Source organism: Paramormyrops kingsleyae, chromosome 24 (assembly GCF_048594095.1).
Source record: "Paramormyrops kingsleyae isolate MSU_618 chromosome 24, PKINGS_0.4, whole genome shotgun sequence".
Classification (NCBI taxonomy): Eukaryota; Metazoa; Chordata; class Actinopteri; order Osteoglossiformes; family Mormyridae; genus Paramormyrops; species Paramormyrops kingsleyae.
The window spans coordinates 8,558,728-8,580,000 of NC_132820.1; the positions used below are offsets into that span (position 1 = coordinate 8,558,728).

The window sequence follows — 21,273 nt, forward strand, 5'->3', positions numbered from 1 at the left end:
TACTTTTAGAATACATTTTAATTACATTTTTGAAAATGCACGTGTAAAACAGCAGTGCTGAATCATTATTTGTTTAATTTCTTTATGCCATATTTCTAGGAGGTGAATTTGTTAATTACTTTTTGCATATCAGCATAAACATGAATAAAATATCGACATGAAAGGAAATAACTCTTCCCCACCACTTCATCCTTCAATCAGGTTGTGAAAAGCAGGCTGCCCCAGAATAGAAAAGGACTGTACATCCGCGATGCTAAAAGTAAAAATCAGACCATTCACCTTTTTTTTGGAGCCGTGTTTTTTTGCAGTGTCCAGTTTATGTCGTTTTGATGGCCTTTCTTCTTCATCTTCTGAGCTGTCTGTGCTTTGATCATCTGAGAGTACTCTTTCTTGTCGGCTTGTTTTACATACTCCAGCCTGCTTTTTCTGGTGGGATGAAAAAGAACCATAATTACATTTTTTTAGCTCTTTGTGAAATTCACAGCAAATTCACAAGAAAAGTCCCGGTAGGCATACCAAAATAACCAATATTTTTTCACAGTTTTCACCAGGGAAAAAAACATTGTAGAAAATTACGGGGGAAAAAATGTAATTCCACCTGCGTAAACAAGCATATGTTGTTTTTAAAGCTGATAAGCGGCATGAACCACCAAAGGAAATAACCAATATTTTTTCACAGTTTTCACCAAATTTTTTTTAATTCCACCTGCATAAACCAGCATATGTTGTGTTTTAAAAGCCGATGAGCAGTCTTGAGAAAATTCTGCCTACGATAATTGGGACTGATCAAACTGGATTTATACAGGGTAGGGATTCACCTGATAATGTTAGACGCCTTCTAAATGTTATTTATGCCTTTAAAGCGAAATCTATAGATGGCCTAGTTCTGTCGTTGGATGCGGAGAAGGCATTTGATCGTATCGAATGGTCCTATCTTTTCTTTGTTTTGGAAAAATTTGGCTTAGGAGAAAATTTTGTACAGTGGATCAGAGTGCTGTATACAAACCCATGCTCTGCTGTGTTGAGTAATGGCAAGAGCAAGTTGAGGGAGGCGTAAAAACAATTTCCCCACGGGGATCAATAAAGTATCAATTATAATTAATTATTAATTATTATTAGATCTGATTTTTTTCCTATGCATAGAGGCACCAGGCAGGGTTGCCCCCTGTCGCCACTTTTATTTGCGATGGCTATGGAGCCTCTAGCTGAAGCTATCAGATCAACAACATCTATTTCAGGTTTACAGGTAGAACATATACATCATAAGATTGCACTATACGCTGATGACGTATTGCTTTTTTTATCTGAGCCTGAGAGGTCCGTTCCTGCTCTAATTGAGTTGATTAATTGGTTCAGTACATTTTCTGGTTACAAGATTAATTTGACCAAATCTGAAGCTATGCCCTTAGGTACTCTTATTTCCAAACCTAACATTGTGCCCTGCTTTCCTTTTAAGTGGTCACCTCTAGGTTTCATATATTTAGGTATTTCTATCTCTTCATCTTTGAAGCAGATGTATGAATCTAATTTTGTTCCTTTATTTGAGAAAATACGGCAGGATTTAGAACGTTGGAATTCCTTGCGAGTATCTTGGCTGGGTAGGATAGCACTTATGAAGATGATTGTGTTACCCAAACTATTATATCCTATTCGTATGGTTCCGATACTGTTCTCAAATACAACATTTAAAGGACTAAATAGCTGGCTGACTTCCTTTATATGGAGTAAACGCAAGCCTAGATTAAAAATGTCAGTACTTTATCTGCCGAGTTCCATAGGCGGGTTGGATTTTCCAAATATTAAGATGTATCAGTTAAGTTCTCATCTGAGATATATTGCAGAGTGGGTTAGAAATGATTTTTCCTCTACTTGGTTAGATATTGAATCTTCCTTTTCAAATTTTCCTTTAAGAGCTCTTCTTTTTGTTAAGAGCTTTCAAAAAATAGAGATATATGATAATCCAATTATAGTTAATACTCTGAAAGCATGGAGATCAGTCTGTAGGCTTGAAGGTAGATCTAAATTGACTTCTTTATTTACTCCAATATTAAATAATCCTGATTTTATCCCAGGAATTTTGGATGATGGTTTTAAACGTTGGTGTGATTTGGGACTTATTAGGCTTGGGGATATGTTTTTAGACAATAAATTGATGTCTTTTGTGGAGTTGACCCAGAAGTTCCGGCTGTTCAAACATGATTTTTTTCGTTTCCTCCAACTGAGGCATTATATTACTAATAACACAACACTTGTTGGATATGGAGAGATATCTGCTATTGAGAGGTTATTATTTTTATCTTCGGGAAAGATGTCTCTGGGTAGATTTTATGGCTCTTTGTGTTTAATCTCTTCTGTTGATACACAGGGAATTAAAACTAAGTGGGAAGGAGAGTTAGATATTGATATTGATGATGAAACATGGGCTGATATTTGGTCTTATGCTAGGAGAATATCTGTTTGTACACGCACGAAGGAAATACAATTTAAGATCATACATAGACTCCATATTTCTCCTAACCGCAGGCATTTTTTTAACCCCTCTGCATCGCCTATGTGTTTAAAATGTAAAATTGAAGTTGGTACTTTAACACATTGTCTGTGGTCATGTGACAGATTGCAAAGGTATTGGCGTTTGGTGCTGGGGGAAATGGAAAAGATCTTTAATATACAGTTGGATTTTGACCCAGTCTCATTGTTGTTGGGTATTCCTGATGGACGCATTGCTTCATTTGCTAATAAGAAATTGTATAATATTTTGGCTTTTGCTGCCAGGAAAAATATTTTACTTAATTGGATTAGTGATAGATCTCCATCACTTAAGGGTTGGCATAGGATAATTTTTGAGTTAATTCCCCTGGAGCGTCTTACCTATGTATTACATAAAACAACTGGCCAGTTTTATAAAGTCTGGACCCCATATCTTGATTATCTGGAACCTCATCTTCGTCCTATTATATTACAAGGAATGTCGTAGTTGTATAACTTTCTAGACAACTAATTTTTTCTTTTTTTTTTCTCTTCCCTTATTTGTTTTATATGAGGTAATCCTGTGTTATTTAAAGTCTGAGCTTTGTTGTTTTGTTGTTGCTGTTGTTTTGATGATGTCTTGTTATTTTTGTATTATAATGAAAATGCAATAAATATAATTATAAAAATAAAAAAAAAAGCCGATGAGCAGCATAAACCACCGAAGGAGGCAGGGGAGCTAAAATGCTAGCTAGCTTTGTGGCCAACTCTAGATTGATTGAGTTTTAACTTGAAAGCATTGTTTCCCAAAAGCTGTTTCTTTAAATTAGAAGTTGATACTTCCAACACTGACAATGTCTTTACCATTGACAGGCACAACTGGCGTTCAGCAGCAAATGAATTTCCATTTTTTCTTTGAAAGTCAGAAATATGATGCTTACATTTCCACAACGTGATAGCGCCACAGTTGCTCATGAACGTTCACGTTGGTCTCCAGCTTACCACTGCCCTCTAACGGGCAAAGGGAAAACTGTGCATGTGATGATTTAAAATAAAGACGTAAAGAAACGGCATATATCTTTTAAAAGACTTTTAAAATCATTTTTAAATCGAGGCAGATGCATTCTAAAAGTATCCTCTTATTATTTTGTACTCAATTACTGCCTTGTGAAATGTAACATGGGCTAAACACAGATACTTTTATTTCTATATTCTGAACACACACCTCTTTGTTACATGTTTTCCATTACAGGGCACTATTTAATTTTTCAATACCCAGTGGGTGGCAACTCTACTAGGCATGTTAATCCCGCCCCAAAAATATTGCACGATTTATTTATGAAAAATCAGATATCAGTTTGCAGTAATTTCAATTTGTCATACGTTTTATGTTTTGTTTAGGGGAGTCTTATGGGAATTTTAAGCATTTTTGGCCACATTGCCCAGACCAAATTGGTACTCTAACTTTCTGCCTTTGCAAAAGTTTTCATTATTTTAAAATGGCATACAAAAGAATGTATAAAATGCATTAACGTTACATTAAAAAGAAAATGCACACACAAATTGTCCAGCACCTATAAATAAATATTATGAAAAATATTTATTTGTAAGTTGCAAAGCTGGTCTTTGAAATAGCTGATTCAAACAGAATTAGTTTGGAACTAGAGATGGACCCCGTGTTCGTCATCTTGGGTCTCACAAGCAGATATGTTGCATGAAAAAACAAGAGATTATACTGCATTCTTACTTATGCTGCAAGGAAGAGCATTTTATTGCAGTGGATTAACGAAAAAGTATGAACTGTTAAAGGCTGGCAGAGAGTGCAGTTTGATGTAGTGTCATTAGAGTACCGTACAGCTAGATTACATTCAAAAACAGACCAATTCTATAAAATGTGGGAACCCAATCTGAACTACGTCGAGCCTGGAATCTCAACCATCAAGCTGCAGTTCTTCTTAAATGTTCTACTGCACATTGTCGTAATCAATACCATGCAATACTGACGATCTTGATCATTATTAGGGAAGTGATGGCTGAATATTGAATGCATTGCCATAAATGTATTCAGTAATGTTTTCCGTTACAGTACATAGAAAGCACTGTATGCAGAATACTTTTAGAATACATTAAAATTACATTTTTGAAAATGCACGTGTAAAAACAGGCGTGCTGTATCATTAGTTATCTTTTTGCCATATTTCTGGGAGGTGAATTTGCCATTTACTTTTTGCATATCAGCATAAATAAACAAATAAAATATCAACATGAAAGGACATAACTCTTCCCCACCACTTCATCCTTTAATCAGGTTCTGAAAAGCAGGCTGCCCCAGAATAGAAAAGGACTGTACATCCGCGATGCTAAAAGTAAAAATCAGACAATTCACCTTTTTTTGAGAGCCTTGTTTTTTTGCAGTATCCAGTTTTCTCCCGTTCGGTGGCCTTACTTCAACTTCTGAGTTGTCTGCGCTTTGATCATCTGAGAGTACTCTTTCTTGTCGGCTTGTTTTACATACTCCAGCCTGCTTTTTCTGGTGGGATGAAAAAGAACTGCGATTAAATCTTTTTAACTCTTTGTGAAATTCACAACAAATTCACAAAAAAAGTCCAAGTAGGCATACCAAAATAACCAATATTTTTCCAGTTTTCACCATGGGAAAATAAATCATTGTAGAAAATTACGAAAAAAATTTAATTCCACCTGCATAAACCAGTATGTGTTGTGTTTTAAAAGCTGATGAGCAGCATAAACCAGCAAAGGAAGCAGGGGAGCTAAAATGCTAGCTAGCCATTTTATGTTTTGGAAAGCACTGTATTGAGAATACTTTTGGAATACAGTGGTATTTTGGTGAGCATAATTAGTTCCAGAAACGTGCAATCCAAAACCGAATCCAAAGCACTCGTATATCAAAGCAAATTTTCCCATTAGAAATAATGGAAACTCAGATGATTCGTTCCACAAACCAAAAATATTCATAAAAAAATTAATACAAAATATAAAGTAAAAATACATAAAACAAATTAACCTGCACTTTACCTATGAAAAGAATCGTGCATGGTGTGAGGGAGACGAGAGAGAGAAGACTAGGGTTATTTTGTAGGACGACTTTCACTATAACTAACGGAATCACTGCTATCTGTTGGCTCACTGGAATCTCTTTCTTTTTGTGTGTCTTTAACAAGGAACCTATCCAATGACAGTTGCTTTTGCCTCCTTTTCGATTTTGCGGAAATGTGGACATTAGATTGTCATTATACAGATTCGTCGCTTGCACTGCTACGCCCTTATTCAAGTGGTGCTTCTCTACTAAATTTTAACTATACGAGTGAGGCATGCCGACTGAGACCGACCATGGGCAACGATTACCCACAATCCCACAGCGAGAGAGAGAGCGAGAAGAACCATCGGCTCAGTTGTGATTACGTGATGCTAGGCAAGGTGTATACATAATACTCATTCACAAGACCTCGCTCGTTTATTAAGTTAAAATTTATTACAAATTTTTGCTTGTCTTGCAAAACACTCGCAGATCAAGTTACTCGCAATCCAAGGTTTTACTGTACATTTAAATAACATTTTTGAAAATGCATGTGCAAAACAGCCGTGCTGTACCATTATTTGTTTGATATTTGCTATTATGAATATGAATTTGCTATTTACTTTTTCCATATCAGCATAAACATGGATAAAATATCAACATGAAAGGACATAACTCTTCCCTACAACTAAATCCTTCAATCAGGTTCTGAAAAACAGGCTGCTTCAGAATGGAAAAGTACTGTACATCCGCAATGCTAAAAGTAAAAATCAGAAAATTCACCTTTTTTTGAGAGCCTTGTTTTTTTGCAGTATCCAGTTTTCTCCCGTTCGGTGGCCTTACTTCAACTTCTGAGTTGTCTGCGCTTTGATCATCTGAGAGTACTCTTTCTTGCTGGCTTGTTTTACATACTCCAGCCTGCTTTTTCTGGTGGGATGAAAAAGAACTGCGATTAAATCTTTTTAACTCTTTGTGAAATTCACAACAAATTCACAAAAAAAAGTCCAAGTAGGCATACCAAAATAGCCAATATTTTTCCAGTTTTCACCATGGGAAAATAAATCATTGTAGAAAATTACGAAAAAAATGTAATTCCACCTGCATAAACCAGTATGTGTTGTGTTTTAAAAGCTGATGAGCAGCATAAATCACCAAAGGAAGCAGGGGAGCTAAAATGCTAGCTAGCTATTTTATGTTTTGGAGAGAGAGAGAGAGAGAGAGAGAGAGAGAAGAACCATCGGCTCAGTTGTGATTATGTGATGCTAGGCAAGGTGTATACGTAATACTCATATCGCAAGACCTCGCTCATTTATCAAGTTAAAATTTATTACAAATTTTTGCTTGTCATGCAAAACACTCGCAGATCAAGTTACTCGCAATCCAAGGTTTTACTGTACATTTAAATAACATTTTTGAAAATGCATGTGCAAAACAGCCGTGCTGTACCATTATTTGTTTTGGCATACAACTAAATCCTTCAATCTGGTTCTGAAAAACAGGCTGCTTCAGAATAGAAAAGTACTGTACATTCACAATGCTAAAAGTAAAAATTAGACTATTCACCTTTTTTTGGGAGCGGAGTTGAATTGCAATATCCAGTTTTTGCCCGTTCGGTGGCCTTACTTCAACTTCTGAGTTGTCTGTGCTTTGATAATCTGAGAGTACTCTTTCTTGTCGGCTTGTGTTACAAACTCCAGCCTGCTTTTTCTGGTGGGATGAAAAAGAACAGTGATTAAATCGTTTTAGCTGTGTGTGAAATTCACAACAAATTCACAAAAAAAGTCCAGGTATGCATAAAAAATAAGCCAAAATTTTTCCAGTTTTCACCATGGGGAAATTTTTTTTCGAAAATCATGAAAAAATGTAATTCCACCTGCATTAACCAGCATATGTTGTGTTTTAAAAGCTGATAAGCAGCATAAACCACCAAAGGCAGCAGCGGAGCTAAAATGCTAGCTACAGCGCCCTCCACAATTATTAGCACCCCTTGTAAAGATTTGTAAAAAAGGCTAGAAAAAAATCCACCTTTTGGTGAAGCAGCTTCATGTCACACCAAATCCAACCTTTCATTAACATAAATTTATTCCAAGAAAAAAAAATCCTTCATCAAGAAATAATTATCTTTAACAAAAACGCATGTGTTCCGCTATGAATCAGGGGTAATGGCACAAACTCAGGAATACTGTGGATATCAAAGCAAATTTTCCCATTAGAAATAATGGAAACTGAGACGATTCATTCCACAACACAAAAATATTCATAAAAAAACGATTTATACAAAATATAACGTAAAAATACATTAAACAAATTAACCTGCACTTTACCTATGAAAAGAATCGTGGATGGTGTGAGGGAGACGAGAGAGAGGAGAAGAGTAGGGTTATTTTATAGGACAACTTTCACTATAACTAAGGGAATCACTGCTATCTGTTGGCTCACTGGAATCTTTCTCTTTTTGTGCGACTTTAACAAGGAACCTATCCAATGACAACTGCTTTTGCCTCCTTCTTGATTTTGCGGAAATGTAGACATTAGATTGTCATTATACAGATTCGTCGCTCGCACTGCTACACCCTTATTCGGGTGGTGCTTCTCTACTAAATTTTGACTATACGAGTGAGGTATGCCGACTGAGACCGAGCATGGGAAACGATTACCCACAATCCCACAGCGAAAGTGAGAGAGAGAGTGAAGAACCATTGGCTCAGTTGTGATTACGTGATGCTAGGCAAAGTGTATACGTAATACTCATATTGCAAGACCTCGCTCGTTTATCAAGTTAAAATTTACTACAAATTATTGCTCATCTTGCAAAACACTCGCAGACCAAGTTACTCGCAATCCAAGGTTTTACTGTACATTTAAATGGCATTTTTGAAAATGCATGTGCAAAACAGCCGTGCTGTACCATAATTTGTTGGCATATTTCTGGGAGATGAATTTGCTATTTACTTTTTTCAAATCAGCATGAACATGGATAAAATATCAACATGAAAGGACATAACTTTTTCCCACAACTAAATCATTCAATCAGGTTCTGAAAAACAGGCTGCTTCAGAATAGAAAAGTACTGTACATTCACAATGCTAAAAGTAAAAATTTGACTATTCACCTTTTTTTGGGAGCGGAGTTGAATTGCAGTATCCAGTTTTTGCCCGTTCGGTGGCCTTACTTCAACTTCTGAGTTGTCTGTGCTTTGATAATCTGAGAGTACTCTTTCTTGTTGGCTTGTGTTACAAACTCCAGCCTGCTTTTTCTGGTGGGATGAAAAAGAACAGTGATTAAATCGTTTTAGCTCTGTGTGAAATTCACAACAAATTCACAAAAAAAAGTCCAGGTATGCATAAAAAATAAACCAAAATTTTTCCAGTTTTCACCATGGGGGAAAAAAAAACTTGAAAATCACGAAAAAAATAACTCCACCTGGATAAAACAGCATATGTTGTGTTTTAAAAGCTGACGAGCAGCATAAACCACCATAGGAAGCAGCGGAGCTAAAATGCTAGCTAGCTATTTGATGTTTTAGAAAGCACTGCATTCAGAATACTTTTAGAATACATTTAAATTACATTTTTGAAAATGCATGTATAAAACAGCAGTGCTAAATCGTTATTTGTTTATTCACTTTTTACCATATTTCTGGGAGGTGAATTTGCTAACTACTTTTTGCATATCAGCATAAACATGAATAAAATAAATCGACATGAAAGCATATAACTCTTCACCACCACAAATTCCATCAGTCCGGTTATGAAAAGCAGGCTGCCCCAGAATAGAAAAGGACTGTACATCCGCGATGCTAAGAATAAAAATCAGACCATTCACCTTCTTTTGGGAGCCTTGTTTTTTTGCAGGGCCCCATTTTCGCAGATTCAATGGCCTGTCTTCTTCAGATTCTGAGGATAGTTCCACCTGCATAAACCGGCATATGTTGTGTTTTCAAAGATGACGAACAGCACCTATTGACTGTATTTGTTTACTGAAAACATAATTAATAAAAAAAAAATGAATACGTGACTACGAGATGTCACCATGTAAAGCGACGTTTCAAACATTCTGAAGGTTTCAAAACTTTCCGAAAGAATTGATCCAATATTTACTATCCATCAGAATCAGATTTAGAGAGACAGAAAATTCATTGCATTAAAAATGCAGTACAATTCCTACAGCACTTCAATCTTCTGCTTCACTACTTGCCTCAATCTCATACAATACTGGTTCTGAGGCTTGTGGTGAAGGTGTTTCGGCCGTGTCATCTACTGGCTCTGAAAATGTGCAGATGAGAATGATCTGATCCATGTAATGCATTGTCATTTATCCATCCCGACTACCCCCCCCCCCCAACTTGCACTACAGATACAATGAGTATGTACAAGATTCACATTGCAAGCTGAAGAGGACATGAAAGCTGATGCTGTTTGAGCAATATCTGAAGGACAATCCATTACAATACAGCAGTTGCATTTTAACTAGTAGCAAAATGATCTGTACATATTTCAATGGTCTTTGTGAACGCGGGTAAGAGTTGCTGAGACCAACAGTCGTTTTCAATGTGGCCTTGGACTGCCGGTGAATCGCATGTGTCTCTGAACATCCCATATGTTGCCTAGACATTATGCAGACTTCCATCGATTTAAACGTGAAACGACGCTGTAAAACAAGTACACACTCATACCTGGGGAAGGCGGGCACTCTCTCAACACGGCTACCTGTAAACACAAGAAACAAAAGGTATGAGAACCACTGCAATGGACCCAATGAAGATAGCCGAAGTTATTTGTGAATGTTACATTTGAAGTTTCTCAGTCAGCTGAGAAGGTTGCAATCACAGTTGTTCAGTATAAGTCTGTGAATGATTCTCAGTAATGACAACCTGAGTTCGACCTCAAAAGTACCAAGTACAGAGAATGAAGCGAAAAATAAAAGGCACTATTTGGTAAATAGTACTATGTGATTATTGGATGTTAACATATAAATCAACGTTTCAAACGTTCCGAGGGTTTCAAAATTTTCTGAAACAATTGATCCAATCCTTACGATCTATCAGAATCCTGATATCTGCCATCACTGATATAGACAAAAAAAAAATCATTGCATTCAAAATGCAATACATTTCCTACAGAACTCCAATCTTCTGCTTCGCTACTTGCCTCAATCTCTTCCAATTTTGGCTTCAAGGCTTGTGATGAAGGTGTTTCTGCCGTGTCATATATTGGCTCTGAAAGTGTGCAGATGGCAATGATCTGACCCATGTAATGCATTGTCATATATCCATTTTGACTACCCCCCAACTTGCACTCGAGATGCGAATATCTTGTACATATTGTATTACAAGCTGAAGAGGACACAAAAGCAGACACTGTTTGAGCAATATCTGAAAGACAATCCATTACAATATAGCAGTTGCATTGTAACTAGTAGCAAAATGATCTGTACATATTTCAATGGTCTTTGTGAACGCGGGTAAGAGTTGCTGAGACCAACAGTCGTTTTCAATGTGGCCTTGGACTGCCAGTGAATCGCATGCGTCTCTCTGAACATCCCATATGCTGACTAGACATTATGGACACTTCCGTCGATTTAAACGTGAAACGACACTGTAAAACAAGTGCACACTCATACCTGGGGAACACGGGCTGTCTGACAACACGATTACCTGTAAATACAAGAAACAAAAGGTATGAGAACCACTGCAATAGACCCAATGAAGACTGCTGAAGTGATTTGTAAATTTTAAGTTTCAAGTTTCTCATTCAGCTGAGAAGGTTGTAATCAAAATTCTTGAGTACAAATCTGTGAATGTATCTCAGTAATGACAACCTGAGTTCGACTTCAAATGTACGAAGTACAGAGAATGAAGCGAAAAATAAAAGGCACTATTTGGTAAATAGTACTATGTGACTATTGGATGTTAACATATAAATCGACGTTTCAAACGTTCCGAGGGTTTCAAAATTTTCTGAAACAATTGATCCAATCCTTATGATCTGTCAGAATCCTGATATCTGCCATCACTGATTTAGACAGAAAAAAAATCATTGCATTCAAAATGCAATACATTTCCTACAGAACTTCAATCTTCTGCTTCACTACTTGCCTCAGTCTCTTCCAATTTTGGCTTCAAGGTTTGTGATGAAGGTGTTTCGGCCGTGTCATATATTGGGTCTGAAAGTGTGCAGATGAGAATGATCTGACCCATGTAATGCATTTTCATTTATCCATTCTGACTAGCCCTTCCTAATTTCCACTCAAGTTACAATATGTACAAGATATTCGCATTACAGGCTGAAGGGGACATGAAAGCGGATGCTGTTTGAGCAATATCTGAAGGACAATCCATTACAATAAAGCAGTAACACTCTAACAAGTAGCATAATGATCTGAATGCATTTCAATAGTCTAGCTGTATGTGGGTAAGAGTTGCTGAGACCAACAGTCGTTTTCAATGGGGCCTTGGACTGCCGGTGAATCACATGCATCTCTCTGAACATTCGATATCTTGCCTAGACATTATGGACACTTCGGTCGATTTAAACGTGAAACGACGCTGTAAAACAAGTGCACACTCATACCTTGGGAAGGCGGGCAGTCTGTCGAAACGGCTACCTGTAAACAAAAGAAACAAAAGGTATGACCACTACTGCAATGGACCCAATGAAGATAGCCGAAGTTATTTGTAAATTTTAAATTTGACGTTTCTCAGTCAGCTGAGAAGGTTGCAATCACAGTTGTTCAGTACAAGTCTGTGAATGATTCTCAATAATGACAACCTGAGTTCAAGCCCAAATGTACCAAGTACGGAGTATGAAGCGAAAAATAAAAGGCACTATTTGGTAAATACTACTATGTGACCATTAGCTGTTAACATATAAATCAACGTTTCAAAAGTTCCGAAGGTATCAAAATTTCCCAAAACAATCGTTCCAATTGTTACGATCCCTAAGGATCCCAATATCTGTCATCACGGTTTCAGGGAGAAAAAAAATTCATTACATTCAAAATCCAATACACTTCCTACAGAACTTCAATCTTCTGCTTCACTACTTGCCTCAGTCTCTTGCAATACTGGCTGCAAGGCTTGTGGTGAAGGTGTTTCGGCCGTGTCATCTATTGGCTCTGAAAATGTGCAGATGAGAAGGATCTGACCCATGTAATGCATTTTCATTTATCCATGCCGGTGAATCACATGCATCTCTCTGAACATCTGATATCTTGCCTAGACATTATGGACACTTCCGTCGATTTAAACGTGAAACGACGCTGTAAAACAAGTGCACACTCATACCTGGTGAAGGCGGGCAGTCTGTTGACACAGCTACCTGTAAACACAAGAAACAAAAGGTATAACAACCACTGCAACGGACCCAAGGAAGACAGCCGAAGTTATTTGTAAATTTTAAATTTGAAGCTTCTCAGTCAGCTGAGAAGGTTGCAATCACAGTTGTTCAGTACAAGTCTGTGATTGATTCTCAGTAAAGATAACCTGAGTTTGACCTCAAAAGTACCAAGTACGGAGTATGACGCGAAAAATAAAATGCACTATTTGGTAAATACTACTATGTGACCATTAGATGTTAACATATAAATCGACGTTTCAAAATTTCCGAAGGTTTCAAAATTTTCCAAAAAATTGTTCCAATTGTTACAATCCGTAAGAATCCCAATATCTGTCATCACTGTTTCAGGGAGAAAAAAATTCATTACATTCAAAATCCAATACACTTCCTACAGAACTTCAATCTCCTGCTTCACTACTTGCCTCAGTCTCTTGCAATACTGGCTGCAAGGCTTGTGCAGAAGGTGTTTTGGCCGTGTCATCTATTGGCTCTGAAAATGTGCAGATGAGAATGATCTGACCCATGTAATGCATTGCCATTTATTCATTTTGACTAGCCCTTCCTAATTTCCACTAGAGTTACAATATGTAAAAGATATTCGCATTAAAGGCTGAAGGGGACATGAAAGCGGATGCTGTTTGAGCAATATCTGAAGGACAATCCATTACAATAAAGCAGTAACACTCTAACAAGTAGCAAAATGATCTGAATGCATTTCAATAGTCTAGCTGTATGTGGGTAAGAGTTGCTGAGACCAACAGTCGTTTTCAATGGGGCCTTGGACTGCCGGTGAATCACATGCATCTCTGAACATCCGATATCTTGCCTAGACATTATGGACACTTCCGTCGATTTAAACGTGAAACGATGCTGTAAAACAAGTGCACACTCATACCTTGGGAAGGCGGGCAGTCTGTCGACACGGCTACCTGTAAACAAAAGAAACAAAAGGTATGACCACTACTGCAATGGACCCAATGAAGATAGCCGAAGTTATTTGTAAATCTTAAATTTGACGTTTCTCAGTCAGCTGAGAAGGTTGCAATCACAGTTGTTCAGTACAAGTCTGTGAATGATTCTCAATAATGACAACCTGAATTCAAGCCCAAATGTACCAAGTACGGAGTATGAAGCGAAAAATAAAATGCACTATTTGGTAAATACTACTATGTGACCATTAGATGTTAACATATAAATCGACGTTTCAAAATTTCCGAAGGTTTCAAAATTTTCCAAAAAATTGTTCCAATTGTTACGATCCCTAAGGATCCCCATATCTGGCATCACTGTTTCAGGGAGAAAAAAATTCATTACATTCAAAATGCAATACACTTCCTACAGAACTTCAATCTTCTGCTTCACTACTTGCCTCACTCTTCTCCAATTTTGGCTTCAAGTCTTGTGCTGAAGGTGTTTCGGCCGTGTCATCTACTGGCTCTGAAAATGTGTAGATGAGAATGATCTGACCCATGTAATGCATTTTCATTTATCCATTTTGACTAGCCAACTCCCCACCGCCAATTTCCACTTGAGATACAATGATTATGTACACGATATTCGCATTACAGGCTAAAGAGGACACAAAAGTGGACGCTGTTTGAGCAATAACTGAAGAACAATCCATTACAATAAAGCAGTTGCATTCTAACTAGTAGCAAAATGATCTGTATGTATTTCAATAGTCTAGCTGTACGTGGGTAAGAGTTGCTGAGACCAACTGTCATTTTCAATGGGGCCATGCACTGCCGGTGAATCGCATGCGTCTCTCTGAACATCCCACGTGTTGCAAAGACATTATGCAGACACTTGTCAATTTAAACGTGAAACTACAATGTCAAACAAGTACACACTCATACCTGGGTAAGGCGGGCAGTCTGTCGACACGGCTACCTGTAAACACAAGAAACAAAATGTATGAGAACCATTGGAACAGACCCAAGCAAGACAGCTGAAATTTGTGAATTCTAAATTTGAAGCTTCTCAGTCAGCTGAGAAGGATGAAATCACAAGTCTTGAATACAGGTCTGTGAATGATTCTCAGTAAAGATAACCTGAGTTTGACCTCAAAAGTACCAAGTACTGAGTGTGACGCGAAAAATAAAATGCACTATTTGGTAAATACTACTATGTGACCATTAGATGTTAACATATAAATCGACGTTTCAAAATTTCCGAAGGTTTCAAAATTTTCCAAAAAATTGTTCCAATTGTTACGATCCCTAAGGATCCCCATATCTGGCATCACTGTTTCAGGGAGAAAAAAATTCATTACATTCAAAATGCAATACACTTCCTACAGAACTTCAATCTTCTGCTTCACTACTTGCCTCAGTCGTCTCCAATTTTGGCTTCAAGTCTTGTGCTGAAGGTGTTTCGGCCGTGTTATCTACTGGCTCTGAAAATGTGTAGATGAGAATGATCTGACCCATGTAATGCATTTTCATTTATCCATTTTGACTAGTCAACTCCCCCCCGCCAATTTCCACTTGAGATACAATGATTATGTACAAGATATTCGCATTACAGGCTAAAGAGGACACAAAAGTGGACGCTGTTTGAGCAATAACTGAAGAACAATCCATTACAATAAAGCAGTAGCATTCTAAGTAGTAGCAAAATGATCTGTATGTATTTCAATAGTCTAGCTGTACGTGGGTAAGAGTTGCTGAGACCAACTGTCATTTTCAATGGGGCCATGCACTGCCGGTGAATCGCACGCGTCTCTCTGAACATCCCACGTGTTGCAAAGACATTATGCAGACACTTGTCAATTTAAACGTGAAACTACAATGTCAAACAAGTACACACTCATACCTGGGTAAGGCGGGCAGTCTGTCGACACGGCTACCTGTAAACACAAGAAACAAAAGGTATGAGAACCATTGGAACAGACCCAAGCAAGACAGCTGAAATTTGTGAATTCTAAATTTGAAGCTTCTCAGTCAGCTGAGAAGGATGAAATCACAGTTGTTCAGTACCAGTCTGTGATTGATTCTCAGTAAAGTTAACCTGAGTTCGACCTCAGAAGTACCAACTAGGTAGTATGAAGTGAAAATTAAAATGTACTGTTTGGTAAATGGTACTATGTGAACACTAGACATCACCATATAAAGCGACATTTCAAAACTTCCTAAAGTTTCAAAATCCAATCATTACGATCTGTCAGAATCCCGATATTTGCCACCACTGTTTCAGGGAGAAAAAAAAAATTTTACATTCAAAATCCAATACACTTCCTACAGAACTTCAACCTTCTGCTTCACTACTTGCCTCAGTCGTCTCCAATTTTGGCTCCAAGGCTTGTGCTGAAGGTGTTTTGGCCGTGTCATCTACTGGCTCTGTAAATGTACAGATGAGAATGATCTGACCCATGTAATGCATTGTCATTTATCCATCCCGACTACCCCCCCCCCCCCAACTTGCACTACAGATACAATGAGTATGTACAAGATATTTGCATTACAGGCTGAAGAGGACATGAAAGCGGATGCTGTTTGAGCAATAACTGAAGAACAATCCATTACAATAAAGCAGTTGCATTCTAACTAGTAGCAAAATGATCTGTATGTATTTCAATAGTCTAGCTGTACGTTGGTAAGAGTTGCTGAGACCAACTGTCATTTTCAATGGGGCCATGCACTGCCGGTGAATCGCATCCGTCTCTCTGAACATCCCACGTGTTGCAAAGACATTATGCAGACTTTTGTCGATTTAAACGTGAAACTACAATGTCAAACAAGTACACACTCCTACCTGGGGAAGGCGGGCAGTCTGTCGACACGGCTACCTGTAAACACAAGAAACAAAAGGTATGAGAACCATTGGAACAGACCCAAGCAAGACAGCTGAAATTTGTGAATTCTAAATTTGAAGCTTCTCAGTCAGCTGAGAAGGATGAAATCACAAGTCTTGAATACAGGTCTGTGAATGATTCTCAGTAAAGATAACCTGAGTTTGACCTCAAAAGTACCAAGTACTGAGTGTGACGCGAAAAATAAAATGCACTATTTGGTAAATACTACTATGTGACCATTAGATGTTAACATATAAATCGACGTTTCAAAATTTCCGAAGGTTTCAAAATTTTCCAAAAAATTGTTCCAATTGTTACGATCCCTAAGGATCCCCATATCTGGCATCACTGTTTCAGGGAGAAAAAAATTCATTACATTCAAAATGCAATACACTTCCTACAGAACTTCAATCTTCTGCTTCACTACTTGCCTCAGTCGTCTCCAATTTTGGCTTCAAGTCTTGTGCTGAAGGTGTTTCGGCTGTGTCATCTACTGGCTCTGAAAATGTGTAGATGAGAATGATCTGACCCATGTAATGCATTTTCATTTATCCATTTTGACTAGCCCTTCCTAATTTCCACTTAAGTTACAATGAGTATGTACAAGATATTCGCATTACAAGCTGGAGAAGATGGAAAGCAAATCCTGTTTGTTTGAGCAATGTCTAGTGAAAATATTACAATGCATCTAAACATGCCTGGTTTCTGTACTCATGTCTGTCTGTCGCTGTGTATTTGATGAACATGATCATTCTGTTTTGATTCTTTCGCACCATTTACTACCATTAGGTCAAATTGACCCAGACACTTTATAAAGAATTCAAACATGCAGGAGTGTAGGATAACTATTACATGAGTCCATTTTCAAGATCTTCAACGAAAGAGAACAAAAGACATCAAGATTCACGGTAAAACAACGATTTATGCTGCTTTCTTTCTCTCCATTATTCATAGAGGAAACACTTTTATGACCCAAACAAGACACCAGGGTGGAGATGCATGAAATTTGAAAAAAAAAATTCACAATGTGATATTTGAAATTTTTACAATAAATATTGCGATTCATAAAATAAGGGTGTGTCAACTGTTGGTCGTGTTTTCGCAATTTGTCCTGACAAATGACTTGCTTTTGCTCAGCACTGTCCTATAGAATCCAAAACATATATTCACACAGCGGAAGACTATATATCTGTACAGCAGGAGGCTAATGTCTTTTGATTACCAGTTCATGTTCTCTTTTCTTCTCATTGCGTCATTTTTGTTACATTTCTCACAAACGCACCACACTATGAGTGAGTCCAACAGTAGGGATAAAAATTATTATAAGTGGCTCAGAGAGCACAGGCAAAGCTCATGTAAAAGTAGCAGTGGTAAATTTTTGCCTAATTTTGTAACATACTACATAATCTTGAATAGGAACCATCATTAAAATTGCAAAGCACGTTTCCAATGAGTAAAAATGTTTTAGGGTAACTTATTGATGGCTGCAACCTAGCTAACCATCATGGCCCATGTGATGCATAAAATGCACAGTTGATACTAATACCGCACATCGTGCAGCTCGACAACCACCCTTAAAATCAGAGTAAACTGTTGTGTGAGACAGACTTCTCTTATAGACGTCTTATAGATAATGGAAAATAAGAACCTTGCAAATTTTCTTTTCGTATCAAGCAGCTAATTCATTGTAGCATGATGCATTGGATTTCGTTTGCCTTACTTGACATGTTCTGTGATGTGATTATTACTCATGTGCACTTTGCGATGACCACACTGAAACTAAATATTGTGCAGCCCTCCACCAGGGGTTAAGCAGACTTTTGACGATTTTACATGCAAAAACATGGTATAAAAGTGAACACACTTGTACCTTGGGAAGAAAGGCATTCTGCAGACATGGCTACCTGGAAACAAGACAAATAAAAGGGATGTGAAGCACCAGGATGGACCCGCTGAAGATAGCCAAGGACATTTGTAATTTCAAGTTTTGCAGTAAGATGAGAAGGTTGCACTGTTGATCAGTACAGGTCTGTGAACGGTTATCAGCACTGAGAATCATTTTAACCTCAAAAGTAGCAATTACGGGGTATAAAATGCTTGAAACTAAAACTCAGGGGTGGCACAAGGTGGAGTTGGGTGTGATGGAATCCAAGGGCACCTGAATGAGCTAAAGCTAATCATCTTGTTTAGGAGATGCTAAGTCAACAACACAATGTAGATGAATATAATATGCAAGCAAAGGTTGGAATGGTATCAGATTAAGAACTTCCAAAGAATGCCCATGGTCTGGGGGCAGTGACGTGCTGATTGGAATAGGAAAAATATTTCGTTCGGAACTAGAGATGGACCCCGTGTTCCTCATCCTGGGCCTCACAAGCAGATATGCGGCATGAAAAAGCAAGAGATTGTACTGCATTCTTACTTATGCTGCAAGGAAGAGCATTTTATTGCAGTAGATTAATGAAGTAGTACCAACTGTTAAAGGCTGGCAGAGAATGCAGTTTGATTTAGTGTCAGAGTACTGTACAGCTACATTGCATTCAGAGCAATTCTATAAAATGGGGGAACCCAATGTGAACCACGTAGAGCCTGGTGTCTCTACAATCATGCTGCAGTTTTTCCTAAATGTCCTTATTGCACATTATCATTGTAACCTTTGGTGCTATAAAAGAACAAATGAGCTAATATTGTGTTTTTCCATTGGCTTGTTCGGTGGTTTATATTAATCTTTTACTTGTTGCAAATGGAGAAAAGTAAGATTTAAAAAAAAAAAAAAAGAAAATTATACGATCAAAACAGCATTTCAAAATATTTTTATTCATTCAGTCTCTCCAAGCACAGTTAAACAGATTATAATCTCTTAAAATAATTGACATCTTCATTACAGAAGACCATTACACAACCAAATGACTTGTAGGGATTTCTAGGGAAACATCTATAGTGCACATGAACTCACTAGCCACTTTTTGGTACACCTATTCTTTGGTACACCTAACTACTTATTGAAGCAAATATCTAAAATCAGCCAATCATGTGTCAGCAGCATAATGCAGAAAATTATGCAGATATACGTCAGGTGAAATACCAGAATGGGGGGGGGGGGTGTAAAAATGACTCAACAGACTTTAAACTAGGCATAGTTGTTGGTGCCAGATGGGCTGGTATGAGCATTTCAGAAACTGCTGATCTATTGGGATTTTCACACATAACCATGCAGATACCCAAGAGTAGCTGACATTGACAGTTGTCTTCAATGGGGCCTTGGACTGCTGGTGAATCACATGCATCTCTCTGAACATCCCATATGTTGCCTTGACATTATGCAGACTTCTGCCGATTTAAATTTGAAATGACAATATAAAACAAATGCACACTCATACCTTGGGAAGGTCGGCAGTCTGTCGACACGGCTACCTGTAAACACAAGAAAAGGAATGAGAACCACTGCATTATCTTGAATAGGAACCACCATTAAAATTGCAAAGCACGTTAGGCGTTTCCAATGAGTAAAAATGTTTTAGGTTAACTTATTGATGGCTGCAACCTAGATAACGACCATGGCCCATGTGATGCATAAAATGCACAGTTGATACTAATACCGCACATCGTGCAGCTCAACCACCCTTAAAATCAGAGTAAACTGTGGCTAATTTTGTCATAAATCATGAAGAGACCGTGATGTGCCATATTACATTCATAGCAGCTGAGCTTAGACTAACAACTTCCCAACAGCAAAATGTAGTGTAACCATAAGCTTCTGCGCGCGCGCACACACACACACACACACACACACACACACACACACACACACACACACACACAACAGAGCACGGCACGGAAACACATACAGAAGAATGAACTAGGCTTTACTATAAGGCTGATGCCCACCCCCAGAAATTGAGGCACTTCCCAGGTGCCTCCAGTGTTTACGGTAATGGCCCCCTAATCGGCCATTGCAGCCTTGCGTGTCGCAAATATGCAGTAGGAACCAGTGATGTAGGCATCAATTCACGTGCGACTCGAATTCAGCCGCAGGCTGCAGAAGTAACAGGCCTTTAAGGCAGGATTATGTTAGAAGCAGGCCTTCATTTCTAATACCTACTGTTAATACATTATGCCAGTGGAATCCTGTGCACAATAAGGCATATATTTTGAATATTTTCCACCAAAACCCCAGAAAACAAAGCACATATTTGCTTCCACAATGACCCATGAACTACCAACTACTGTCAGAACAGTAAACATAAATAAAACAAATGCATGTTACTGCAAAAAGTATGTTTTGAGCTTATATAAGGATTTGGTGTGCATTGTTTGTTTGTTGCTGTGGAAATGCATTTCTATTTCAATTTCTTTAAGATGTTATAACAAAATATATTAAAGCAAGCATTGCTGACTATCAGATAACTTACCAAATGGATGCAACATCAAAGATATTCATTATCACCTAGAACTAAGCATGTATTCCTTCACAATACTAAGCTACAGAAAAGTTCACAATGAAAACCTCTCCATTCACAGGACAGAGACACTCTAATCTCAATACAAATTGTTATATTGTGACACACTAAAAATTGAGAAATTTCAATAGGAGTGTTACAATTTGTCGTTATTACATTTCACAGCTTAATATTACTTGT

General features: G+C 37.8%; 1 protein-coding gene across 1 annotated transcript in view; it reads right to left on the reverse strand.

Moving 5' to 3' along the window:
* The window catches only part of LOC111842864 (uncharacterized), a 37,274-nt gene extending 17,231 nt beyond the window's left edge, over window positions 1-20,043 (reverse strand). Inside the window, exons 1-23 of the mRNA XM_072706647.1 lie at window positions 20,014-20,043; window positions 18,504-18,537; window positions 17,065-17,132; window positions 16,594-16,627; window positions 16,111-16,178; window positions 15,655-15,688; window positions 15,168-15,235; window positions 14,697-14,730; window positions 14,210-14,277; window positions 13,736-13,769; window positions 13,263-13,330; window positions 12,789-12,822; window positions 12,552-12,619; window positions 11,126-11,159; window positions 10,654-10,721; window positions 10,179-10,212; window positions 9,701-9,768; window positions 9,329-9,415; window positions 8,616-8,759; window positions 7,067-7,210; window positions 6,287-6,430; window positions 4,853-4,996; window positions 280-426 (exon numbers count right to left, since the gene is read on the reverse strand). Of these exons, the coding sequence (XP_072562748.1) occupies window positions 280-426; window positions 4,853-4,996; window positions 6,287-6,430; window positions 7,067-7,210; window positions 8,616-8,759; window positions 9,329-9,415; window positions 9,701-9,768; window positions 10,179-10,212; window positions 10,654-10,721; window positions 11,126-11,159; window positions 12,552-12,619; window positions 12,789-12,822; window positions 13,263-13,330; window positions 13,736-13,769; window positions 14,210-14,277; window positions 14,697-14,730; window positions 15,168-15,235; window positions 15,655-15,688; window positions 16,111-16,178; window positions 16,594-16,627; window positions 17,065-17,132; window positions 18,504-18,531 (1,620 nt within the window). The 5' untranslated portion in view covers window positions 18,532-18,537; window positions 20,014-20,043. The remainder of the gene's footprint in view (window positions 1-279; window positions 427-4,852; window positions 4,997-6,286; window positions 6,431-7,066; window positions 7,211-8,615; window positions 8,760-9,328; window positions 9,416-9,700; window positions 9,769-10,178; window positions 10,213-10,653; window positions 10,722-11,125; window positions 11,160-12,551; window positions 12,620-12,788; window positions 12,823-13,262; window positions 13,331-13,735; window positions 13,770-14,209; window positions 14,278-14,696; window positions 14,731-15,167; window positions 15,236-15,654; window positions 15,689-16,110; window positions 16,179-16,593; window positions 16,628-17,064; window positions 17,133-18,503; window positions 18,538-20,013) is intronic.
* Window positions 20,044-21,273: the final 1,230 nt, after the last annotated feature.